Source organism: Muntiacus reevesi, chromosome 2 (genome assembly GCF_963930625.1).
Source record: "Muntiacus reevesi chromosome 2, mMunRee1.1, whole genome shotgun sequence".
Lineage (NCBI taxonomy): Eukaryota > Metazoa > Chordata > Mammalia > Artiodactyla > Cervidae > Muntiacus > Muntiacus reevesi.
The window spans coordinates 109,019,049-109,046,816 of NC_089250.1; the positions used below are offsets into that span (position 1 = coordinate 109,019,049).

The following is a 27,768-nucleotide window of genomic DNA, read 5'->3' on the forward strand; positions in this document are numbered from 1 at the left end:
TCCCACCATGCCCTTATAAGGAGCGCCCGGCGTTAGGGCTCGGGAATCCGGTCGCAATCCCTGCGGCGCAGCCCCAATCCTAGGCCCCTCCCTTGGGAATGGGGGCGGGGTGGGATCTTGGCGGCGCGGTTGCGGGGGCGGAGCATATAAAAGAGGGACCAATAGGCGTGGAGGCCTGGGTCTGAGCGGCGCTTTCATTGGGCGCGGCGACGTGAGCGGGCGGGGCGCCGGTGAGGCTGGTTACGCTGAGGGAAGCCCCGACTCCGTAGTCGCTGCTCCGAGTCGGTCTCTGTGCGGGTTCCCGGCCCGTGCTTCTCAGTTCTCTGTAGCCCGCGGTTCGCCGCCCCGCTCGCCGCCGCGATGCCGGTGTTTCATACGCGCACGATTGAGAGCATTCTGGAGCCGGTGGCGCAGCAGATCTCGCACCTGGTGATTATGCACGAGGAAGGCGAGGTGGACGGCAAAGCCATCCCTGACCTCACCGCGCCTGTGGCCGCCGTGCAGGCGGCGGTCAGCAACCTCGTTCGGGTGAGCGCGCTGGGCCTGGGGGAACGGGCGCGGGAGATGTTCCTGGGGTCCTGACTCGCCTCACGGTTCCCGGTCACAGCCTGTGAGTTTGCGCGTGGACTCGGGAGCCAGATCGCCTTAGGTTTGAATATTGACTTCCCCGCTTTCTGACCTTGAGCGAGCCCTCGGGCCTCTCTGAGCTTCAGTCTCCTCATCTATAAAATGGGGACAATCCTAATAATGCCTGCCTCGCGGGTTTCTTGTGAACATTCAGTGAGGTGGTATTTATAAAGTGCCTAGCGCAGCTTATGATCTGTAGTAAGCGCTCAGTAAATGGTAGGTGTTAGGATGTTTGATAGCCCCTTTCCTTCAGCTGGCTGTCGCCCCTCCCGTTGAGGAGGGAGCTCCTTTTTAGGCCTCCCTGGCCTGGCCTCTGGGCTGGCGGGCTCCTCTACTGACTCCCTGCCTCTCCTTCCAGGGATTCTTAAATAGGAGCCACGTTGTTCTCCCTTCTGATACTTCTGCCCCTCACCTTGAAACCTGCCTCACCCACCACCCCTCCCCAGAGCTCCGCTGGGTCCGGCCCTTTTATCCACTTGTCTTACTGACCCCTCATGTCTGTCTCCTCCCTTCCTGAGGAGTACTTCTGCTCACACCTCTGGCGCTCAGAAACGCCGGGTGACTTCTTTATGCAGTAATTCCTGACCACGAATCCCTTTCCCCCTTTCGCGTAACCCTGCTGCTCTTCATTCCCGCCCCCACCCCCAAGTCCTGTGGAGATTTCCACCTGGCTTTACCTGCTGTCACACGGCTTCCTCCCCCTGGGGCCTTTCCAGACTCGGGGGCCCTCCTCCTCGGCCCCTCCTCCTGACAGGAAGCAAGATGGAGCTGCCGGGAGAGGCCTGTGGAATCTGGGATCTGCGGCTCCTGCCGGAGAAAAGAACGGGGCGTCTCCTCCCCAAGCCACAACTTTCCTAGGTGGCTAAGTGGCTCCGCAGACCCCTGTCGCCCTCAGCGGTGACTCGTAACTGAGGTGATTCTTGGAGGAGGCGGAGCCCGCTTCTGAAATGGGAAAAGAGGTGCGGTGTTCAGTCTCCTAACACCCCGCTGGCTAATATCACACTTTCTTTCCCACCCTGGGTGGGTGACTCAGAAGGCTGCTGCCTGTGAGAAGCAACTTTGGAAAAAGTTCATAAGGCTTCCCCACCGAGCTGTGTAAATAGTGTGTCAGGGTAGTTAGGAGGCTGGGAGGCCACTGTGGGTCTGGGTGCGGCTTGGGCTTCTTATCTGATTAGAGCGCTTTAATGCACTTCAGTTGCTGAAAGTCTTCCTCAGTCTTCAGGGCCCCAGTTCAGGAGACAGTTCAGGAGACTGCTAATTAGGAAGACACTACTGACCAAATTCCCCATCTGTTTTCCCTGTAGATTTAGTTAAGACTGTATTCAGGAAGAATACTGTGTTCATTCAAAATGTCTAGTTCTACATTGTTCTTGTTCTTTTTATAACTAATTTTAATCTAAGGCTCCAGAGTACATTCTTATGTAGTGTTGTCGAACATGGCTGCATTCCAGGCCTCCATTTTTCAACAAATAGGAAACAATGTAAAGAGACAAGGTAATAGTGTCCCTCCAAGGAGTACTTCAGGAAATGAAATTTTAAAACCACATGTTGCACTTGGAACAGAGCTGGTGTAGTCCAGGGGCTGATACCTGGCTAGGCTATTTAGAGAAAAGTTATTTATGAGCTTCAGTGCATGAATTAATAAGAATTGAATGTCTGTTGTATAGGGAACATTTTAATAAATCAGGTTCTCAGGTTGAAATGTGCGTTAGAATCACCATTGGGGCTTTTTAGAAATAAAGATGTCCAGCTACCATCCCAGACTTACTGAGGAGGTTGGGCCAAGGTCTTGGTGTTTTTAAGAAGCTCCAAGGTGGTGTGTTACGGTCCCTTAGTAAACATTGTAATAGATTCTGTGAGACTAACACAGAAGAAAGGAGGGCAGTGATAAGCTAAAAACAAAATTACTTATTATTACATACTTTCCAATACATTACAAAAGAAGAAATTAAAAAAAAAAGAAGAAATTTGATAGGAGTTAGCAGAGAGAAAGTGAGGAGAATTGTGTTGATAAATAGTCAGTGGTGAATAAAAGTACTTGTGATTAAGTCACTTCCAGGTTACAGCAAGTAGATTGTCTTGACTCGCTCAGGGAGGCAAGCTGGAGAGAAACTGGAGCTGAAGTTAGTGCATGCTGTATGGGCAGTTTAACAGAAGTCCAGTAAAATGAAAAAGAATGGAAGGGAAAGGATAAGAGTGTGTTAGGGAAACTGTATAGATTGTGTTCTGGGGAGCCCAGAGGACTTACCCATTGCTTGGAATTCAGGGTGTCTGTTGTGGCCCTTGTGTATATGCTACTGAATATTGTGATGAATTGTGTACATGTGTCAAGTTCCTAACTAGATTGTGCCTCATATGATATGTATGTGCTCCCCAGTTCCTACCCTTAACATTGGCACATGGGATGGCTTGATATTGTTGAAGGAAAGAAGGAACTATGGGAAGGCAGATAAATTAGGAGACTGAAAAGTTGTTGATTATGAAGAAAATGAGAGAACTTTGGGTTTTTTTGGCAGGCAAAATGGAGCAGGAATTAGGACTATATTAGAAATACAGTAGAAGAAGAATTAGTAGAGCCTGATAACAGAACTATCAGGGAAGAAATGTGATGTTCCTCTAATAAATCTGATTTTTGAACAAGTATTCCAATATGCATGCAATTCACATTTCTTTCAGTTACCTTGGGAGGCTATATCCCTATTCCAATGTTTCTTTTTGGGATTTTTTTTTTTTTTTTTTTTTTTTTTACAGATTATATACATACAAATGAATTTGTTTTATTTTGGTCAATAAAATTTTGTCTGAAATGGGTCTTCCTTAACCTTACTACCATTTTTGAGTCTAAAGTGACTTTTGAATATTTCCAAAATGAAAATATACCCAGTGATGAAGAAATTCTGCATTGTTAAGCAGTAGTCATCCACTTATCAGATTGGTATTTATTGAGAACCCCCTTTTAACATCAAAGCAGTAAGTATTATGGTGGCCAGAGTAAATGTAATATTGGATTGAAAGTCCTAAGTGGCCCAGAGAAAGTGAACTATGGAAGTTCAGAGGAAGATGAGGTCACTTTTCTTGAGAGCATGGGGAAGACTTCATGGAGAAGGTAACCTCTGAACTGGCCTCAAAGAAGGTGGTATTTGAACATTTAAAGATGTGGTAAGAAAGGCATTACAGGTAGAAAGAACTACCTAAACAGAGGCATAGAATTACTGAGACTCTGAGGACCAAGTTTGGACTTAGGGAATCATTAAGCAAAACTCATTTGGATTTGCAATTTTTCATGTGTATTTGTTAAATAAAAGTAGTCTGGTCACTTTATATATGTATCATCACAATTGAGTCATCACTTTTACTCCACCCTTAGAGAGAAGGTAGGATGAGATTATTTACATGTCCTTTTTTCTAGTCAATAAGATCATTTTTTAAAAAACAGCTTTGTTGATATATAATTTACATACCATACAATTCACTCATTTAAAGTGTACAATTAGGTGTTTCTCAGTGTATTTATAGAATTGTACAACATCTCCAGAGTCTAATTTTAGGACATTTTTGTTCCCTCAGAAAGAAACTTTATACCCATTACACTCACTGATTCTCTTCCATCCCCTAATACCTCAGTCTTAGGCGACCGTCAATTTGCTTTCGGTCTTTGTGGGTTTGCACATTTTGGACATTTCATGTAAATGGAATCATAAAATAATGTGACCTCTTGTGTGTGACTTTTCACTTAGCATAATGTTTTCATCTATGGTGTAGTATGTGTCAGAAATTCATTCCTTTTTATTGCTGAATAATATCCTATTGTATAAAATAAGGCCATTTTAAACACAGAAAGTGATTCTAATGCAGTAACCTAGGAGGGGACCTAGGAGAAAGAAGGGTGGGAAAGGAAAAATAGAGGAGGGGTACAAGTTCTAAAAGCTATGTGAAAAATTCAGAAGCCTTAGGCTGTCTGTGTTGTAGCACGGTATATAAATTTTTCTTTTTTCCCATTGAAGTGGCCCATAGAAATCTGAGTCTTTGTGACCGTAAAGTCATGCCAGTTTTGTTAATGGAGGTTCATACACTTTGCCTTCTCCATTGCATCTGAGGGCATGTGTTGTAATTACTCCTGGGGCTCATGAAATATTTATTTTGGGAGTTTTGTGGCTTTGACTTTTATGAGCCTCACCCATATATCATACCCTGTTGGGACCAGCTCTGGGACAAATAGCAACATTGTCTTTAAACTGATAGATGGGAAAGACTGTTCTTTTCTTAAAAAGAAATCAGCAGTTTATTTTGTTGTTAATACGTTATTTGTATTAACATCTGAAATTATTCCTACTTTAATTTGTTTTGGTTGATGTTGGACTTACTTCATTTAAAATAAATAGCAATGTTTGGGTGACAGGCCTATGGGTGATTTTTTTTCTCTTCTTAATATTCTGTATTTTCTAATTTTTAAAATGAAAATATTCATTCCTATATTAAAGAAAAATTAAGGTAAATAATAAGAATGTATGATTCTTTTTAGTTTATAAAATGCTTTCATATAAACATATGTATAATCTCATAGCAATCCTTTAAGGCAGATATTGCTATGGTCCCAGTTTTACAGATGAAGATATCAGTATATATATTATATTATATATAATATATATATATATATATATATAAAATACTTATGTTTTATATGTATCACATCTGAGAGGGTCATTATTTTAAAAGCTTTCTGACAACTTCCTTGGGTTTTGCTGGCACACCTTGAAAGAGGGTAGGATGGGAACATCTTAATTATCAACAGTATACAGCCAGCATAGCGTGTATTGTTTTTCTCTTTTGACAGCCATCATACTTGGTCAGTATTTGTCTTCACTGGCTTGAAGGTTTCTCAATGGCAGGGTCCATGTCTGTGTGTTTGCTTCTTTATTTCCAGTGTCAAGTTGGTAATAGGTATGAAATATAACTTAAAAAATACTAAATACATAGCATTCATTTTTTATGCACAAAATATTATAATAGGAATTTTTGTGTAGCAAATATCTTCCATCCCCAGCTTTCAAACATCTGGTGTACTGAATTTGAACAGTCTCTTCAAATTTATAATAGGCCTCATCTGAAACAAGTAGAATGTATACTGAGCGAGGAATGAATGGCTAACTGCCCATTGTTTGAGATAACAAAAGTGTTAGGCTATTTTGGGTTGTGGTTCTCTGTTTCAGAGTCATTTCAACTATGCAGGCCACTTACTAAATTCATAATGTGTGAATATGTTGCCTCCTGTCTGAAAGTGGCATTGAAATTTTGCATTCTTTTTGAACTCTTTTTGTCTTTTTAAAATTTAACAGTTTAGTCCAGGGGTTGATATATTGTTTGGAGCTCTGCTAGTTACAGTGCAGTATCATACCATGAGTCATCAGTGCCTCATTAAAAGATTTTTATTTCCTTGAACCATATGGTAGAAGACAAAGATTTCAGAAAGTTGATCTGCTTCTTTTTTGTGTTTTGGCTGATCTGGGGCCCAGCATTTTCAGTGGACCTTATGTCATGGTCACGACGACAGTGGGGTATATTTTTACATAATAAACCAGCATTAGAGCAGTTTCAAAAGAAGTAGCAGTGTGGAAAGAGCAAATGTCAGAGATGAGTTGGTATCCAAGCAAATTTTCTCCCTAGGATAATTCTGCGTGCTCAGGACACTTGCTGAGGAAGGGTCAGCCTGTCAGTTCATGTTGCTTTCAGGCCAGTCTGCTGTTATATCTCCCCAAATAGAAAGGACTAAAAGAAGAAAACAAACTTTAGCCTTGGCTTTTTTAAGGTCCAACAGCCTTCAGTGCTATGTAGTATAAATATTTCAGAGTGAGCTTTAAGGGGTAAAGTTCAAGTCTGTAATAAGACTCTGAAACACCCAGAGATGAAAGTTTTAATACATGAGGAAGGACCTCCCATTGGAGGCTTTCATTGGTCTTTCTGTTCCTTGTCTGGACCTGTAGAATCCTTACAGTATACTTTTGGGTATACTGGGCCACATAGACAGTTAAGTTAAGATAACATAAGTTTCGAGTTATCTAGGTGACTACTCCTCTGATTTTTTCCTGTAATTTTCTTATTCATTCATTGTGTGTTGGGAATGGTTATGAGAGGAAGGCTGTCTTACCTGTTTCTCCTTAATAATTTACAGAAAGGTTAATTAGGGAAGGAAGTTGAAATAAATATTTATGTAGAGGATTTTTGTTCATTTGTATTTTTTTTCATTTGTATTTTTATCATAAACTTTTATTTTTCATTTAAAATAATGCTAGTGAATAGTATACTATCAATAATTATTTTTTGTCATGCTGCCATAGTCTTTCAAAAAGAACAGTTTTTCTTGTTACAAAAGTATTATACATTTTATTGTTGAAATTTACAAACATCTATAATCATAGTCTTCTTACAGTGTTTCTCAGCCTTTTTCAATCTTTTACCTCTACTCCAAACCAATTTGTTTCCACAAATATAAATACAAACTTAACTATATATAGATGCACCAGTTCTTATCCCTTTCCCACCACTAACACCCCTCCTCCCAAACTATTTAATTCACTTTCCTGCTCAAAAATTTGCAAACAAAAGCAAGGAAACCCAGTCTGTTATAACTACCCAGGATTTTCACTGCCATGTGCTGTTTGGGGAGCCATACTGCTTAGTTAACAGCTCTTTAAGCTGTTAACTTAATTAACAGCTCTGAAAGAACTCTAATCTCAACATCCTCTTTAAAGATATGGAGTCTTCACCTCCCAGAATATTGGAAATAAAAGCAAAAATAAACAAATGGGACCTAATGAAAATTAAAAGCTTTTGCACAACAAAGGAAACTATAAGTAAGGTGAAAAGACAGCCCTCAGATTGGGAGAAAATAATAGCAAATGAGGAAACAGACAAAGGATTAATCTCAGAAATATACAAGCAACTCGTGAAGCTCAATTCCAGAAAAATAAATGACCCAATCAAAAAATGGGCCAAAGAACTAAACAGACATTTCTCCAAAGAAGACATACAGATGGCTAACAAACACATGAAAAGATGCTCAACATCACTCATTATCAGAGAAATGCAAATCAAAACCACAATGAGGTACCATTACATGCCAGTCAGGATGGCTGCTATCCAAAAGTCTACAAGCAATAAATGCTGGAGAGGGTGTGGAGAAAAGGGAACCCTCTTACACTGTTGGTGGGAATGCAAACTAGTACAGCCACTATGGAAAACAGTGTGGAGATTTCTTAAAAAACTGGAAATAGAACTGCCATATGACCCAGCAATACCACTGCTGGGCATACATACTGAGGAATCCAGATCTGAAAGAGACACGTGCACCCCAATGTTCATCGCAGCACTGTTTATAATAGCCCAGGACATGGAAGCAACCTAGATGCCCATCAGCAGATGAATGGATAAGGAAGCTGTGGTACATATACACCATGGAATATTACTCAGCCATTAAAAAGAATTCATTTGAATCAGTTCTAATGAGATGGATGAAACTGGAGCCCATTATACAGAGTGAGGTGAGCCAGAAAGATAAAGAACATTACAGTATACTAACACATATATACGGAATTTAGAAAGATGGTAACGATGGCCCTATATGCAGGGCAGAAGAAGAGACGCAGAAGTACAGAACAGACTTTTGAACTCTGTGGGAGAAGGTGAGGGTGGGATGTTTTGAAAGAACAGCATGTATATTATCTGTGGTGAAACAGACCACCAGCCCAGGTGGGATGCATGAGTCAAGTGCTCGGGTCTGGTGGGCTGGGAAGACCCAGAGGAATCGGGTGGAGAGGGAGGTAGGATGGGGGACCGGGATGGGGAATACGTGTAACTCTATGGCTGATTCATATCAATGTATGACAAAACCCACTGAAAAATTAAAAAAAAAAAAAAAAAGATATGGGGTCTTTACATTGAATAAGTTTGTGCATTATATGTATACAAAGGGATAAGATATGATAGAGTAATGAATAAAAGGGGACTTGTATAATTAGATGTAGGCAGTTAGGGAGTCCTTGCTTTCTTTCCAGTCCGTTGGTAAAACTTTGTAGATCTTCTGTACTTATATGCTGGGTCATGAATCTTTGGATAATTGATTTGATTCTGTGCTTGTTTCTCTCTTTCTCTCTCTCTCCCTACTCCCCTAGGCTGTCTCCTTCTAAGACTGTTGGTTTCTGGAGGGCAAAGACTGGTTATATTCTTCTTGATATTCCCAGTGTTTTCCTTATCGTGGTATCCCAGGTGGTGCAGTGGTAAAGGATCTGCCTGCCATTGCAGGAGATGCAGGAGAGTGGAGTTTGATCTCTGGGTCTGGAAGTTCCCCTGGAAGAGAAAATGGCAACTGATCCCAATATTCTTGCCTGGAAAATCCCGTGGACAGAGGAGCCTGGTGGGTCCTTTGTCCGTACAGTCCATAGGGTAGCACAGAGTCAGACATGACTGAGTACACATGCACACTTTTCTCATCTCATGCTCATAGTGTTCCTTTGATAAATGTGTTGTGCTTTGATATTCACTATAGCCACTAGTCATCCTAGGTTTATTCATGATGATAAAGATAGCTCACTATCTCTTGCCTCCTTTGGATGACTTGGTATTCTCTTCAGCCCTTAAATGTTGCTATATACTAATGCCTATGTAATCACAAAGATAAACAGATTCATAAATATTATATTGTGTTGACTTCATAATTGGAACTTTAGATTCCAAAAACTTCTGTTACTTGTATCAGAAGTCAGCTTATTGGATTGGTATGAATGTGGCATGTGTGTATGTATAGAGGATGAGAGGTAGTGAATCTTAGAACTACAAATGTTTTACAAGTATTGTTAAGTTGCAGAAAATAGAGTCTTGGCCCTTAGAGAATTTCCCACTGATAAGATTTCCAGTTGAATGATTTTTAAGGGGAAAGTCGCTGAATTTCATTGCAGTTGGCCACAGTCCAAGTCAAAGTCATTCCTTCTTTTGAAATAAGCTTAACATATTCTCATAGTTAGGCTTTTTGTGAAGAAAGAAAAATGGTATATTTGTTCTTAGATTTGAAAGTTGAGGGACCAACTAGCAACTTACCTAGCTTCCCTGTATTTTAAGCCTTCTCTCTGTCCCCACCCCATCTCTGGAGAACTGGATCATCTTTTATCTGTAAGGTGGACAGCATGTTTTTATTCATTTAATTCAAATAGATAAGGATATTTGAATGTGCTGGTAAATTTCTAGTAACACTCAATTTTCTTATTCTATGGCTCTCACCCAACAGCAAAATTAGTTATCAGACTCTAGCTCTGCACATTGGCTGGTGTTCTGAATGATTTGTTGTCATTCAGTCACTAAGTCGTTTCCAACTCATTGTGACCTCATGGACCACAGTATGCCAGGCTTCCCTGTCCTTCACTGTTTCCCAGAGTTTGCTCAAATTCATGTCCATTGAGTCAATAATGCCATCCAACCATCTCATCCTCGGTTGCCCCCTTTCTCCTCCTGCCCTCAATCTTTCCCAGCATCAGGGTCTTTTCTAATGAGTCGGCTCTTCACATTAGATGGCCAAAGTATTGGAGCTTCAGCTTCAGCATCAGTCCTTCCAATGAATATTCAGGGTTGATTTCCTTTAGGATTGACTGGTTTGATCTCCTTGCTGTCCAAGGGGCTCTCAAGAGTTGTCTCTAGTGCCACAATTCAAAAGAATCCTTTCTTTGGCACTCAGCCTTTTTTATAGTCCAACTTTCAGATATGGTCTGTGGCCTCAAGTTGTTAAAACAGGTGAAATTTATGATCTTATAAAAGATTTAGCTTATCTACATTCTCTCCACGCATCAAATTGTTGTGGAATTTAAATTATTTAAAGGGTTGTGTGTTGGTAACAATAGTTTTTATTCCTTGGAGCCATGGAGAAAATGTGAGTGGTCCAGCAGCAGAATGCTCAGGTGGTGTGCCCCCTAATTAGGAAAAGAACTCTGAGCATTGGCTTCAGCTTCCCTCTTCCTGTGATTCTCTAGGCACAGTGGGTATTCATTTCCTCAAGGCTGGGTGCTGCTTGTGGGCCATCACATGGGCTGTTCCCTCTGCTTGAGCTACTCTTTACTTGGATTTCGAAGTAAAGCTATTCTTTACTTGGGTCATTTCTGTTAATCCTTGACTTCCATATTAAATATCAGCTTTTTAGGATTGACTCTAAAAAGTCAAAGGTTGACCTCCTTGACTCTACCTTCAAAACTATGTTAGGTCCCTCTATCATATGATTATTTTTTTTTATTGTGCTTTTTATAATTTTAAGTCATTATTTGTGTGAGAATTGCTTCTTTAACATCTTTCCCCCTCTAGAGTCCTGTGGGCAAATATTGACTCTGCTGTGTTTGCCCCTGAATTTCCAGCACCCATCAAAGTGCTTGACACATAGTAGAGTCTTAAGGTGGAGAAGGAAATGGCAACCCGCTCCAGTGTTCTTGCCTGGAGAATCCCAGGGACGGGGGAGCCTGGTAGGCCACTGTCTATGGGGTCGCACAGAGTCGGACATGACTGAAGTGACTTAGCAACAGCAGCAGAGTCTTAAGGAATGATTGTTGAATGAACAAGAGGGAAGACCACTTGCTGCTTCCCTACCCCCAGACTGTTCTATGCTTCTTTGGAAAAATGTATATCATGCATGGGTGAATCTTGGCAAAATTTAGCTGCCAATTAGGAAAGCAGCTGTAAATCAATGCTTAGCATGGGGTATTGCATGCAGTAGGATCATCTAATTCGTGTTTCCTAAGTGAATAAATTCTAGGCTTAGAGTCCTGGAGTGCAGATGGGGATAATCCTTTTCAGCGTAGAATCATGCAGGGTATGTAAATGTAAATAAAAATATAGCATGGGTTTGGGATTCTCTATTAGTTTTGTTGCTTTGCAAATGAACAGCTTTGGCAAAGTGCATCTAGTAGCATGAGTTAGCAAATACCAAAGTCAGAGATTAGATATAGATATAAGGTACTCCCCTGGAGAAGGGTATGGCAACCGACTCCAGTATTCTTGCCTTGAGAATCCCATGGACAGAGGAGCCTGGTGGGCTACAGTCCATAGGGTCACAAAGAGTCAGATATGACTGAAGTGACTTAGCATTCATGCACGCAGACAAGGTAATTCAGCCTAGAATACAATGGTTAAGAGTAAACTCTAAAGGTTTAAATCCTGCCATTGATTGACACCTGCAACATACATAACATTGGAGAAAGTATTTAATTTTTGTTCCTCATAGTCCTCTTCTGTAAAACAAAGCTAATATTAGTATCTGACTTAGAGTGTAGTATCTTGAAGATTAATGAGATCATAAAAATGTTTAGAACTATGCCTGACAGGTAAGAGCTCAGTGAGTGTTAGATATATTAATATATTTTCACATGATTTTTAAGGCATATTTTAAATGTTAGTCTAATGAAAAGGCAATGTTGATTTTTTTTTTCTTAATGTCTCAGTATAACTCCTAACTTTTACTCAACAAGGCAAAGTGCCAGTGAAAGCTTTCTGTAGAATTCCATATGTTGTGGAATATACAGTTTTATCAACTGTGGGGAAAATATATCGCACAGTTTAGGTGCCTGAGCCTTTGATTGCCAGTTTCTCATGATTTAAATCAGACATCTAAATTTATGATTGATATCTCCTTTATTTGGAGCAATAGTAAGGGTAAAAATTTATCTCCCCTCACCCACCCCAATTTAAAAGCAAAAATTGAGACTGAGGATTTGAGCTGTATTCTAAGCATTCATTATTCTATTTTCTAAAAAAGAAAAAACCTGAAGGGGTAGTCACTAAAACAAATGGAATTGGCTCTTGCAGGTAGAGTTGAAAAGTATAATACATCTGTGAGATACAATTCATCTTGTTCTGGAACAGCCAAATTGATTTAACAAATATTTAATGACTGCATATTATGCTGGATAGTGGAAAAGGTTAGTATCTCTAGCCTGAAAGGAAGGATAGAATCTCTTCAAATGTCCCATCAATATAAGAGTAATAGAAGGACTTCCCTGGTGAGTAAGAATCCACCTTCCAATGCAGAGGATGTGGGTTTGATCCCTGGTTGGAAAACTAGGATCCTACATGCCCAGGGACAGTTAAGCCCATGTGTTGCAACTACTGAGCCCCTGTGTCACACCAGAGACCCAGCACAGCCCTTCCCTCCCCCGCTGCCCCATCCCCCGCCAAAAGAAATCGTGAGTTAAAAAAAACTATATTATTTCTAGTGTTTCAGTGGTTTTCTGGAAATTTTTTAACATGCATATTTAGCTTCAAAGTCTTAAATTAATTGGCACCTTTACTGTTTACTTGAATAAAATGGCAAAATATTTGTAATCCCACTGTCCCCTTATATATGGTTGTCTGAGATTTTGTTTCTCTCTTGATTTTTTCACCTCACAGATTAGACACTGTCCTCCTACACTGTTGCTTTCCCCCTCATTTACCTATGTGTTCACCATTTTCTTTGTGATACAAGAGAAACAGTGAACAAATCTCCCTTCTTCCTGAAGTCTCTCCTTTACTAACAGCTTTAGGTGGGTCTTTGGGCAGTACACACTCTAGTTCTTTTATCTGAAAATATCTTTTATTTTGCCATCTTTTTTTTAGAAAGATAATTTAATTGGATATACAAAACTAGGCTGGTAGTAATTTTTCTCCAGCACCTTGAAAATATTATCCAGTGTTTCCTGCGTTCAAATCTGCCATCAGTCTAATTGTTATTTTGCTCTAGGTGATGATTTTTTTCCTTAGTGGGTTTTACAGTCCTTATTTATCTTTCTTGGGGTTTTTTTGGGCTCCCTGATTTTGAGGGTCATTTTCTTTTATCAATGCTAGAAAATTCTTAACTATCATCTCTTTGAATTTTCGCCTTTCTTTATTTTGTTCTCACCCTTTGGAAGTGTAGAGATTTTCTCACTCTATCTTCTGTATATCTGAACCGCTTATATTTTCCATTTGGTTATTTCTTCAGCTCTTCCAGTTTGTTCATTCTCATTCAACTGGGTCTAATATGCCATTTAATTCAGCCATTGAGTTTTTAATTTAAATCCCAGTATTTTTCATTTTTAGAATTGTATCTTTTTCAAAATCTTGTCAGTATTGATAGTCTCTTGTTCTTTCATCATACTTTTTTTAAAAAGATTGCTTTTATTTTCCTTTTGTTTGATGAAAAACATCTTGGAGTGTAAGGAACTATGAGAGTAGAAAGGCACTTATAAAATCTATTGAAATGCCAGGATACCATTACTGTTGAAATCACTGTTTCAGTTTTTGTTTTTTCCTCTTTAAAAAAATTTTTATTGTAGTAAAATATACATAAAATTTACTGTATTAGCTATTTTTAAGTATATTGTTTTGTGGCATTAAGTATATTCACATTTTTCTTTAGCCATCACCGCAATCTCTAGAATCTTTTCTTTTTCTCAATTGGGACTTTGTACCCATTAAACCCTAACTCCCCATTTCTTTCTTTGGTAAGTGCAATTCCACTCTCCTTCCTGCTTAACTTGACTTCTCTAGGTACCTTATGTAAGTATAATCATACAGTATTTGTTCTTTTGTGAGTGGCATATTTCACTTAGCAATGTATCTTCAGATTTCATCCGTGTTGTAGCAAGTGTCAGAATTTCCTTCCTTTTTAAGACTGAATAATATTCCATTTTATCACATTTTGCTTCCATTGTTTGGCTAAAGCAAATAATGCTGCTATCTCATCACACTTTTAATGCTTTCCGAGGGTTGGACTTTGTCCCCAAGGGGTATAAACTGACGAACTCATGGAGGACTGCAAACCCAACTTCTAATACAAGGGAACAAACTTGTAATCAAAGTCTGAAGGACCTTTTAAAGAATAAGGTGGAAAGAAGACAAGAGGGGAAGTTCATTCTGTGTTACAGAGAAGCAGTGTTTGAAGCATGAGAGAGTGCACCAGCCAGAGAAAACCTGGAATGCCTTCTGAGCAGAGAGAATGAAAAGATAGAAGAGTGTGAGTGTGCCATAGGGAGTAGGGAAGCTTTAGTGATGATACTGTTAAGGTAGATTGTGCTAGTTTGTGAAGGAACTTACATGTCGTATTAATCACTGAACAAACCTCCAATTTTTGAATAAGTGAAAATTTTACCCTGGTTCAAAATTTAAAATAGTGAATTGTCTCCGTCCCACCCTTGAACTCTAGCCACCTTGGTTTCCTCCTCAGAGGAAACTAATGGACACAGGAGACCAAATGTCTTGAGTGTGTTTCTAGAGATAATTATGCATATTCAGAAAGTTGTATTCCTCTTTTATACAAATGGTGACCTATTACCCTATTTTGTTGCTTGATTTTTTACCCCTTAACCTGTTTAGGAGAACATTTCTTATCAGTTTATATAGAACTTTCTCATTTTTTTAATTACATTTTTTTCTTTCTGGGCCATACCACATGGCACGAGCGATCTTATTTCCCTGACCAGGGATCAAACCTGAGCCTCCTGCAGTGGAAGTACAGAGTTCTAACCACTGGACCACCAAAGAAGTCCTATCTTCCCTTTTTTTAAAAATTGAAGTATAGTTGATGTGCAATATTATATGTTATAGATATAGTGTTATAGATACAGTAGAGTAATTCACAATTTTTAACGGTTATAGTCCATTTACAGTTATTATAAGATATTGGGAATATTTTCTGTATTGAATAGTATATCCTTTTAACTTGCTCCATACAAGCTTTCTCTTCTTTTGATAGTTACATAATGATTCACTGATGGTTGTAACACAGTTTATTTAACTAGACCCTTGTGGAAGTACCTTAAGTTACTTATGATCTTTTACTAATTCAGGCGGTGTGGCAATGAATGACACAGATATGTCATTTTATATGTGTGCAGGTACATTTATAGGATAATTTTTAGAAGGGACATTATGTTTTATGTTATGTTCTGTTCATGAACTCTATTTCATGAACATTCTAAGCCCTGGATGTTTAGGCAATGGAGGGATTTTAAGCTGATGTTTAACATGGATAGTTTTGAGCTTTAGTAAGACATCCCTGGTAGTGGTGAGGAGATAGATCAGCAAGTGAGACACAGGAGTTGGAGAGCCACCCATCCAAAATGGTTAAGGTTGCCTTCAAGCAGTGGGAGGAATGCAGATAAAGAGGGGACATTCTAGAGATAGCGTCTTTATTATGTAATTTACGTTTGGATTCATAGTATTCTCAACAATATGTTAGTAAAACAGATGTTTTAAAAACTATTTTATGTATCCTCAATTATTTTATTTATACTATGTGCTTATCACTCCCATTTTACAGGTGGGAAAACTAAGGCTCATAGAATCTTGAGCTAGTAAGTAACAGGGCCAGTTTTAATTATGCAAATAAAATCACTTTTTTTTTTTTAAATTAGGAGGGTGGCACTTTTATTGTTGTTTAGTTCCTTAAGTTGTATCTGACTCTTTTGTGACCCCATGGGCTCTACCCTGCCAGGCTCCTCTGTCCATGGGATTTCCCAGAATAAAATCACTTTGAACTGCATGACAGAATAAATAGAATCCTTATCAAATTTCAAAGAGGTCAACAATTTTATTGACACAGCAAGTTGTATCCATACTTTTTTGATCTCATGTGGAAGCAGGAAAACTCTCTAGAGAAGACAGGAAGAAAAGATCAAATTGAAATTGGAAGCTCAAAGAAGGGACTGTAAGGGAAGGGCTGTACTTACTCTTGAACTCAGGTATGCCAATTTTTTTTTTTTTTTTTTTTTTGGTTTTTAATTATTCCAATGTGTATTCCAAGATGGCATGGAAAGATTTTGTATGCTAAGATGTTATGCAAAAAACAGCAGGTGGATATGTTTAGAATGATCCCATTTTGTATTTTTTTTTCATTTATTTTTATTAGTTGGAGGCTAATTACTTTGCAATATTGTAGTGGTTTTTGCCATACATTGACATGAATCAGCCATGGATTTACATGTGTTCCCCATCCTGATCCCCCCTCCCACCTCCTGATCCTCCCTCCCATATTTTGCATTATTTTATATGTGGAAGAGCATATACTAAAATGTGGTGGGATTGAGTTGTGGGATTTCAGGTTAAAATTTTTTGTTTTTCTTACCGTAATTCATGTTTGTCTTTAACAGTGAACATGTACAACTTTTGAAGTAAAAAAAAAAAAGCAAGTATTTTCCCACATCTTTTTATCATTATTGTTTGCATTATTCTCACTGCCTGGAATTATTCTTCCTCTCCTGTTTAAAATGGGTCCAGTGTTGATGTCACTTTCTCCATGAAGCTCTATTTAGTTTGCTTAGTTGAAATTAATCTCTAATTTTGCTATGTTTCCATGAGGTGTGGCCATGTTTCCTATCAAATACTACCATGAATTAGAGCTGTTGTACTATGTGCATGTCTGTTTACAGCCCTCTTCTTCCAACTCCACCCAGCTTCCAAATTTGAGCTCTAGAAGCATATAGTGTTCCCATTGACTCAGATTGCTCACATTTGATAGACCCTAGAATGTTGAATTGGTTGTATTTGTAGCAGTGCAATATTTTCCTCTGTCAGAGCAAGCAATGATAGATATAAATTCTGAGTCACTATCAGCAGGGTGATTTTTAAATTCTGAGGGCAATGATATATCTATGTACACTGGATGAATACTCTTTCCTAATTTGAGAAGGCCGCTGAAAATTCTCTAGAGTGAAAGGAGCCATAAATAAATAAACATCACCTCTGTAACTGCCGTATCTGTCGCATCTCTAAAACCAAAACATGAGAGCTACATTTTACCTGATACGTACCCCGAGAACTTTTATCTTGGAACTGGAAATTCTAACTTGGGCTGTATGTTTGAAAGCTTTCATAGAAAGGCAAATTCCTCAGTCAACTGCAGTCATTTACTCGACTGAAGGCACTGAGGAATGGGAAGGCAAAAATCACCTTTATTCCCCTTCTCTGGAAATTGACCTCTTTTATTATGTTTGTGAAATAAACCTTTTCCTCATCATTTTTTTAAGTAGTGTTTTGTTAGTCCTTCCATATCGTTCCCTGCCCTCGCTTTTCTTAAAGCTACCAGCCTAGATTAGGCTTTAATATTACCTGTTCTTGAAAGTTCTCTACCAACCTCTCACTCTCATCTAGTACTGGCAAGTAAAGATTCTAGGTACAACTCTGATCTCAACACTTTCTTGTCCAGAAACTGGCACCTCTTCCCATTGTTTTCTAAATTCATCTAAATTCCTTTTTCCAGCTCTTTTTATTTTTTTTTTTAATTTTTTTTATTAGTTGGAGGCTCATTACTTCACAGCATTTCAGTGGGTTTTGTCATACATTGACATGAATCAGTCATAGAGTTACACGTATTCCCCATCCCGATCCCCCCTCCCACCTCCCTCTCCACCCGATTCCTCTGGGTCTTCCCAGCCCACCAGGCCCGAGCACTTGTCTCATGCATCCCACCTGGGCTGGTGATCTGTTTCACCGTAGATAATATACATGCTGTTCTTTCGAAACATCCCACCCTCACCTTCTCCCACAGAGTTCAAAAGTCTGTTCTGTACTTCTGTGTCTCTTTTTCTGTTTTGCATATAGGGTTATCGTTACCATCTTTCTAAATTCCATATATATGTGTTAGTATACTGTATTGGTGTTTATCTTTCTGGCTTACTTCACTCTGCATAATGGGCTCCAGTTCCATCCATCTCACCAGAACTGATTCAAATGAATTCTCTTTAACGGCTGAGTAACATTCCATGGTGTATATGCACCACAGCTTCCCCATCCATTCATCTGCTGATGGGCATCTAGGTTGCTTCCATGTCCTGGCTATTATAAACACTGCTGCGATGAACACTGGGGTGCACGTGTCTCCCTCAGATCTGGCCTCCTCAGTGTGCATGCCCAGAAGTGGGACTGCTAGGCCACATGGCAGTTCTACCTCCAGTTTTTTAAGAATTCTCCACACTGTTCTCCATAGTGGCCGTACCAGTCTGCATTCCCACCAACAGTGCAAGAGGGCTCCCCTTTCTCCACACCCTCTCCAGCATCCATTGCCTGCAGACTTTTGGACAGCAGCCATCCTGACTGATGTGTGATGGTACCTTCCAGCTCTTTTTAAAAATTGAATATATTTGACATATAACATTGTTAAAATTTTAGGTATACAATGTTTCTTATCAAAGAAAGATATTTTATATATTTATGTATTGCAATGTGTTGCTGTTTAGTACTACTTATCATATAATTATAGTATAATCTTGTCTATCTTATTCTAACTCTTGATGGTTATTACACTTTACCCCCTTTCTGTTTGTATTTCTCTATGGAGTAGAGAAACTAGCAAATTACAGACCGTGGACCAAATTTTGTACTGCCCAGGAGCTAAGAATAGTGTTTAATTTTGAAGTATTTGAAAAATCAGAAGAAGAAGAATATTTTGTGACACGTGAATTTATGTAAAATTGAAATTTTAATATCCATAAATAAAACTGTATTGGAATACAGCCTTGCACATTTATTGACATGTTTTCTATGACTGCTTTCACACTACAGTAGTGGTGAGAAGTGCTGGCACAGAAGTGCTGTGCCATATGACCCACAGAGCCTAAAATATTTACTCTCTGGCCGTTCATGGAAAAAATTGCCAACCCTCGACCTAGAGTCATAGATTTATAAAGCTGGAAATAAGATCTCAGAGATGTTCTGCTCCAACTCTTCATTTTAAAAATGAGAAAATGTATTCTCAGATGCAGTCAACAGTATGTCTAAAGCAAGGTCCCTTTGGCAGTGGAAAAGCCAAGATCAGAATTATTGGTGGTCCTACTTTCCCATGGTAGCCTTCCATGAAGTCTGTACTGGCTTGGTGAGACTACTGGCTGTTTAATGGCCAAACTCCAGTTTGTGTCACCTCTGCTTCTATACATGTGCTGAATTTCCTTCCAAGATACTTTCTTCCCTCCAGAGATTTTATCCATTCATACCTTAAGGCTCATCTCAAATACTGAAGATTGCCCTTATCTCAGCAACTGGTTGAGCTCTCTGTTTTACCTGCCCCTAGTAATACTAAGTTATAGCTCCCCAATAGAACTCACCAGAGTCATTTAGTTCTGATGCTATTTCAGGCCATAAACTTAGTGACGATTCATCTGTATGTCACCTGAGGAAGTGTCACCAGCACATTGCCTTACACACAAAATTCTTAGGACATAACTAACCAATCTAAAAATGTCAAGATCCAGAGGCACTTTCAAGATCTCTAATTTACTTCTCTTCTATTAAAAAAGAAAGAGAAAAAAATGAAACACCACTGAGTAGTATTTTTGATGGAATCAGCTATATAGAAGAGTTTGTAGGGAATTTACCTACACCATATTCACCTGGCTATTGATGAAGAGAACTCGGGTTTGTCCTAAGGAGGATTATCTAACTGTGTGATGATTATTTAAGCCTTTAGTATATTTGTTGACTGATTACTAGGGCTTCCCTGGTGGCTCAGATGGTAACGAATCTGCCTGCAATGTGGGAGACCTAGGTTTGATCCCTGGGTTGGGAAGAATGCCTGGAGTAGGGCATGGAAACCCACTCCAGTATTCTTGCCTAGAGAATCCCCAGGGACAGAGGAGCCTGGCAGACTACATACAGTCCATGGGGTCTCAAAGAGTTGGACACAACTGAGCGACTAAGCACAGCCATAGGCTTATAGAAACTTGCTATAAGGTAGGAATGCACACAAATTCAACAGTAAGAACCTTCCATGTTCTCTCTCAATCTCCAGGGATTTTCTTCTGTCATACTTTCCATACGAACTCTCAATTTGGGATGACTTCCATTTATGAACTAAATATAGACATTTATTGCCCTGTAATGAACCATTAGGAGAATACTTGTTTAGTAAGGACTGAAGATAAAAAGATTTTAATTTAATGTTTAGGTGCATTGCCAGCATGTTTTGTTTTTTAAAAAAAGAAACAGTACTCTCATTATAGTGTAATTCTCTCAGTTCTATTTCTTCCTTTTGCCCAACTGGGAATAAGTTACCTAAGATGAGAGAGCCAGAACTTAATAATGGATTTAGTTGTCTGTGGCAACAGTTGAACAGATAGATATCTAGGCTGCAGTATAGATAGTTTGTATTAGGAACAAAAGGAGATTGACTTTAATATTCTTGTCAAAATCTTTTTGATTAGATTGATTAGACCAAGGCTTTGTCTAATCTGTTACTGTTATATGAAGAACAGTGATGAAATGCAATCTGCAAAAGGCATAAACATGACTAGTATTGCTGTAGATGGTTGATAACTTTTTTCTATCTGTACATCTTGGCCAGTTTATTTCACTTTTCAACAAGTTTAAAACTACGTGTGCTCAGCCCATATATAATCTCACTAAGTTATATTTATAGTAGTTGAGAAGAAAAGTAAAAACATTAAGAAAAGCCTAAAGATAAAACTTTGGGGATTTTATAGGTACTATAACACAAGAGGTTTTCCTATAAGCATTATATTGGAAGCCTTAACCACTTGACACATTAATATTACAAAACATAGAATTTCCAGTTCTCGTTGCTTGTAAGAAGTGCTTTTGTAGCTTGAGGTAAGAAATAGAATAGTTTTACTTATGGCCCTAATTGAATGGATCAGATTGTCTTTTACAGCCTAGAGCCAAATTAAATTACTATACTGTAAAGTGATTCAGAATAATTTCCAGTTACCAAGCAGGATGGTTCCCAACAGTAGTAACAATACTTATTTTTGCCATTGAGTTACTACTTCAAGTTTGACTGCACTGGTTTAAAAAAAAAAGGGCTATATTGTTGATCAGTGCTGGTTCAATTTTGAAAGCTAGCTGTAGCCAGGTTGACTCAGTTGATCATCTCTAAGCAAGTAACAGTTAAGAAGCTTAAGCAACTGAAGCCCTAATGAGCTTGACCCCTGTTTGCTGTGTAAATCTTCCAGCTTCTGGGAAGGAAAATCAAACAACATGAGTTGTTTAAACTTCATCTTGATGGTTTATATTTGCCTGTTGTGAGCTTGAAGTTTTTCTTGTCCCTCTTGCCCTCTGAAAGTTCCAAAGAATTGTAAAATCATGCAGAATTACAGCAGAAAACTTGAGACATCATGGAATGTGTCTTCCACATTTTTTAAAAAACACAGAATAATGGTATTTGCGACTCTGTGAACTGCAGCATGCCAGGCTTCCCTGTTCTTCACTATATCCCAGAGTTTGCTCACACTCATGTCCATTGAGTCAGTGATGCCATCCAACCATCTCATCCTCTGTCGCCCCCTTCTGCTCCTGTCTTCAGTCTTTCACAGTATCAGGGTCTTTCCCAGTGAGTCGATTCTTCACATCAGGTGGTCAAAAGTATTGGAGCTTCAGCTTCAACATCAGTCCTTCCAATGAATATTCAAGGTTGATTTCCTTTAGGATGGACTGGTTTGATCTTGCTGTCCAAGGGATTTTCAAGAGTCTTCACCAGCACCACAATTCAAAAGCATCAATTCTTCGGTGCTTAGCCTTCTGTATGGTCCAACTTTGATATCCAAACATGACTACTAGAAAAACCATGACTTTGACTATATGGGCCTTTGTTGGCAAAGTGATGTCTCTGCTTTTTAATATGCTGTTCAGATTGGCCCTAGCTTTTCTTCCAAGGAGCAAGCGTCTTTTAATTTCATGGCTGCAGTCACCATCTGCAGTGATTTTGGAGCCCCCCAAAATAAAGTCTGTCACTGCTTCCACTGTTTCCTCATCTATTTGCCATTACGTGATGGGACCAGATGCCATGATCTTAGTTTTTTGAATGTTGAGTTTTAGGCCAGCTTCCTTGGTGGCTCAGATGGTAAAGAATCTGCCTGCAATGCAGGAGACCCAGGTTTGATCCCTGGGTCAGGAACATCCCCTGGAGAAGGGAATGGCTACCCACTCTAATAGTCTTGCCTGGAGAATTCCATGGACCAAGGAGCCTGGTGGGCTATAGTCCATGTGGTCCCAAAGAGAAGGACACAACTGCTTATTTAACGTATATGCAGAGTACATCATGAGAAATGCTGGACTGGATAAAGCACAAGCTGGAATCAAGATTGCTGAGAGAAATATCAATAACCTCAGATATGCAGATGACACCACATTTATGGCAGAAAGCAAAGAAGAACTAAAGAGCCTCTTGATGAAAGTAAAAGAGGAGAGTAAAAAAGTTGGCTTAAAACTCAACATTTCAGAAAACTAAGATCATAGCATCTAGTCCCATCACTTCATGGCAAATAGATGGGGAAACAGTGGAAACAGTGGCAAACTATTTTTTTGGGCTCCAAAATCACTGCAGATGGTGAGTACAGCCTTGAAATTAAAAGACACTTGCTCCTTGAAAGAAAAGTTATGACCAACCTAGACAGCATATTAAAAAGCAGAGGCATTACTTTGCCAGCAAAGGTCCATCTAGTCAAAGCTATGGTTTTTCAAGTAATCATGTATGGATGTGAGAGTTGGACTATAAAGAAAGCTGAGCACCGGAGAATTGTTGCTTTTGAACTGCGATGTTGGAGAAGACTCTTGAGGGTCTCTTGGACAGCAAGGAGATCCAACCAGTCCATCCTAAAGGAAATCAGTCCTGAATATTCATTGGAAGGACTGATCCTGAAGCTGAAAATCCAATACTCTGTCCACCTGATGTGAAGAACTGATTCATTTGAAAAGACTCTGATGCTGGGAATGATTGAAGTCAGGAGGAGAAGGGGATGACCGAGGATGAGATGGTAGGATGGCATCACCGATTTAATGGACATGAGTTTGAGTAAACTCTGGGAGTTGGTGATGGATAGAGGGGCCTGGTGTGCTGCAGTCCTTGGGGTCTCAAGAGTCGGACACAACTGAGCAACTGAACTGAACTGAACTGAGCAACTGAGTGATTTTAGGCAAGTCAGTTAATCTCTCCATGCCTCTGTTCTTCATCTGTGAAATGAGATAGCAGTGGTACCTCCCTCATAGGGTTGTTTAAAAGGATTTAATGAGGTAGTAAAGGGCCCCTGACGTGTAGCATGTTCTTAATTTAAAAATATTTTTTTAAAGGATAAAATGGAAGTCACAAATGAGTACTGCAATGGCAGAGGGAAAGAAAAAGGGTCTAATATTTATTTAGTATCTGTTATCTTTCCAGGCCATGACAGATGCATATATATTAGTTTATTTACATGTGTATTACTACATCCTTCAGCAATGAGAGACATTTTACTTTTTCCCTTTTACTGATAAAGAGATTCAGGCTCAAAGAGGTTATTACTTGCCCCAGGATACAGAACTAGTTTTAACAGTTTCCCTGGTGGCTCAGTGGTAAAGAATCTGTCTGCCATGCAGGAGACCTGGGTTTGATCCCTGGGTCAGGAAGATCCCCTGGGAAAGGGAATGGCTACCCACTCCAGTATTCTTGCCTGGAGAATTCCATTGACAGAGAAGCCTGGTGGGCTACAGTTCACAGGGTCGCAAAGAGTCAGACATGACTGAGCAGCTAAGACTTTGAAGATTCATTTCAAAACCCCAGTTCTTTTCCTGCAACTCCATGTTACTGTCTAGGATGGGCCCTTGGTCCCAGTTTTCCAAACATAAAGATCGGTGATGTTTCAAAATTCGTTTACAAATTGGTTCAGAGACAGTGTTTTTCCGTAGGGATAGTATTACAAATGAACTAAATCTGTTAAGAAAAAAATGCATTTGCAATTCTAGCTATTAAAGTAGAAAAACAGGAAAAATAAGAGTGTATTCTGTGGAATGCTTGGGAAAAGCAGACTTAGTTAGAGGGCAGTGAGGAAAATACAGACTGTTTTGTTTTTGTTTTTCCTGAAGAGTTATTTATTTTTGGCTGTGTTGGGTCTTTGTTGCTGTGTGGGCTATTCTCTAGTTGTGGTGAGCAGGGGCTACTCTCCGTTGAGGTCCTAGGGCTCCTCATTGTGGTGGCCTCTCTTGTTTGCAGAGCAGGGACTCTGGGTGCTCAGGCTCAGTAGTTGTGGCACTTGGGCTTCGTTGTCACATGGCATGTGGGATCGTCCCAGACCAGGGATTGAACCCATGTTCCCTCATTGGCAGGCGATTCTTAACCATTGGACCACCAGGGAAGTCCTAAAGACTGTTTTGATGTTGATGGGGCCTCTAGGATACTTTAAAGGATTAAACGTTTGTGGCACAGAGACAGCCTACATTTGATAACACTTCCATAGTGTACAAAGCACATTCATATGTATGGTTTCCTTTTAATCTTGTTTGAGATAGATAGGATAGGTGGTAGAGTTGACCTAATTTCTCTTAGCAATATTTAGCTTTCCCTTTTTTTTTCATGCTTTTAATCCATGGAGCTAGTCACCTTAATAGAGCCATAGAGGACTCGTTTATAGATATGTTGAAGAAATAATGAAAAGAATGAAAGATCTTTTTGAATTAATTGTGGAAAGAAGGGGGATGTGGAAAGTTATCTGTGCTAATGACCTGCTTTCTTGTTATTAAGAAATTGGTGGCCACCCAGTGCACAGGTGTCCATGGTTGTGTCCACAGAAGAATCTGGAGTTGAGGGAGAGAATGCAGTATTTGCAAATTGGAAGACTGTCCACAGTATCTTCATAAATAAGAGATCTGGTGAGCAAGGCTGCTCTGCTAACATTTATCTAGCCTAATTGATACACTCAATCTCATGTTCTGTTAAAACAAGCAACTGCTGCCAAGGCAGCTTAACCCTAGTTCTAAGGAAAGTATGTCGCATCAGGTGACATTAGAACTTTGACATTAGAACTTGCCACTGATGCAGTTCACCTGCTCTTTAACCTGTTCGGTTGTATTCTTATTGATGCACATTTAAGTTTTGGGCAGTTGGTCAAAATTTGAACCTTTTAGGTGCTGGTGTTGTCTCATTACTTAATGGTTTGTTTCATACCAACAATATTGTTGACATGTTTTAAAAATTTAATCTATATTTTTCTGATTATGAAGGCATTGCATACTCATTTTTTAAAAAATCTGGAAAGTATGGAAAAGGATTGAGAAGAAAATAAAAATCATCTGAAGTTCTACTCTCCATGCTGTAATTCCTTCCAGTCATTTTCTTTTGTTTTTTGAAGTGGATATATTTTGGGGAGCGATTGAGGTGTTTCATTATTAGTGAAATATCTGAGGCATAGTAAAATTTTACATGACTCTCCTGATATTGGGGAGCTTGCCTTGTGTACTGTGCTAATTAAGAATGGAATCTTTTTGTTATATCAGGTGCCGCAAACTCAAATACCTGCAGAGTCAAATAGAAAATGAGTGAATCAGGTGGGTTATAGGGCACTAGGGATGGTAGAGACTGTGGTCAACTGAAATTATCTTCAGCTTATTGTTGCCACATGGAAACAGGGCCTAATGTTTCCAGATTTTCCTGATAATCAATAAAATATAGAAATCTATGTTTCTTTTTATGTGAAAATTTCCATTTAAAAAGAATACTGAGCAGATCAAATAAAATAGGTCTGGGTTGCACTTGTCCCATGCACTCCCATTTTGTCGTTCCTAATATAAATACTTCTCAATCTTTCTCATAGCTCTCATAAGAAGAGCACTTTTAGAAAATATTTAGAGAAGAGTTGGATAAGGAATTTCTAAGAGTGGCTTTAGAAACTTTTAACTCTGTTTAGACACTGAGAGGGTTGCCTAGTATAAGAGTGAAAAACTCTGATACGCACAGGGACCAGACAGTGACATAAATGAGTGAAATGGTCTGGCTGTTAACATTTTAGGGAGTGATGCAGAAAGTATACTCCCTATATGGGACATTTGGGTTTCCTACACATTGTTTTCTTACTGAGATTCAGATCTCATATGGCCAAAGCTTTTGATATTTTAAGAGATGTCAGAAATTTGAATCTTTCTCAAGTTTTTTTTTTTTTTTTTTTTAAGGACCAAGCAAAAATCGCCCTTGACTCAAATTCTGCACAAAGGCCACTAGTTTGCAGCTTCTAGCTTAGAACATTGTTTCCCTGAGTATCCTACAAATCCTAATTCCACCATAGACTAATAGGTGTTAAGAAAGAAATAATTCTTGGTCAAATGAATTTGAAAAATGTGGATTAAACAAAATGAAACAGATTTCCTCTGACTAAAGATTATTTAAGATCCTTAAATATACTGACATGCCTTGTAAATTCCTAAGAAGAACATGCAGCTCGTAGACTCCATAGTTTCAGTTGCCTTGTCTCCACTTGTTTCCCCCAATACTCTTCTTGTCTCTTGAGAAAGAGGTGACTTTCTGATAGAAGCTGGTCTCTACCTGCTCTTCAGATTCTACCCCTACCTTTTCAGGAACCTTACTTCATAACCAGAGTCTTGCTTCCTGCCTCTTTTCTTTCACTCTGTCAACATGCTTGATTTTTCTCCTATTTAAACAAAATAAATAACACTTTCCCTATATCATGCACAAATATTAATACCAAACAAATCATGGACCTAAATATAAGAGCTTAAATTATAAATAAAAAAATAAAGAGGAGTAAGTCTTTTTGACCTTGTTTAGGCAAAACCTAAGATATTTTATCAAAAGCACAAGCAACAAAAGAAAAAGATAAATTGAACTTCATCAAAATTAAAAACTTTTGTGTTGCAAAAGACACTATCAAGAAAGTGAAAAGAAGACTCACAGACGGGGAGGAAGTATTTGCAAAGGACATATCAACCAATTAAAATATGAGTCAAGAATTTATTATTTTTATTTATTTATTGGTTGTGCAACTTGGTTTGTGGGATCTTAGTTCTCTGTCCTTGGCAGTGAAAATGCAAAGTCCTAACCAACAGACTGCCAGGGAATTCCCCTGAATAATGGGTTTAGATAGACATTTCTTCAAAGAAGATATGTGTATGGTCAATAAGCACATGTAGTGATGTTCAACATAATAGCCATTAGGAACATGCAAATTAAAACCATAGTGAGACACCACTGTACTAGAATGACTATAGTAATAAGAAAGGCAAATGATAGCAAGTATTGCCAAGGATGTGGAGAAATTTGAACTCTCATACATTGCTTGTGGGAATGATCCAGCAATTAATTCTATATCTAGGTATCTACTCAAGAGAAATGAAAACATATGTCCACACAAAAACATTTACACTAATGTTCATAGTATCATTGTTCAT

At 39.0% G+C, this 27,768-nt stretch overlaps 1 protein-coding gene across 2 annotated transcripts in view; it reads left to right on the plus strand.

The window, feature by feature from the left end:
• The first annotated feature begins 259 nt into the window (after positions 1-259).
• VCL (vinculin) overlaps positions 260-27,768 on the plus strand; it is a 109,019-nt gene continuing 81,510 nt past the window's right edge. For both annotated transcript variants that reach the window (XM_065922658.1, XM_065922657.1), the window contains exon 1: positions 260-528. In XM_065922658.1, coding sequence (XP_065778730.1) covers positions 361-528 — 168 coding nt within the window. In that variant the 5' untranslated portion in view covers positions 260-360. The remainder of the gene's footprint in view (positions 529-27,768) is intronic.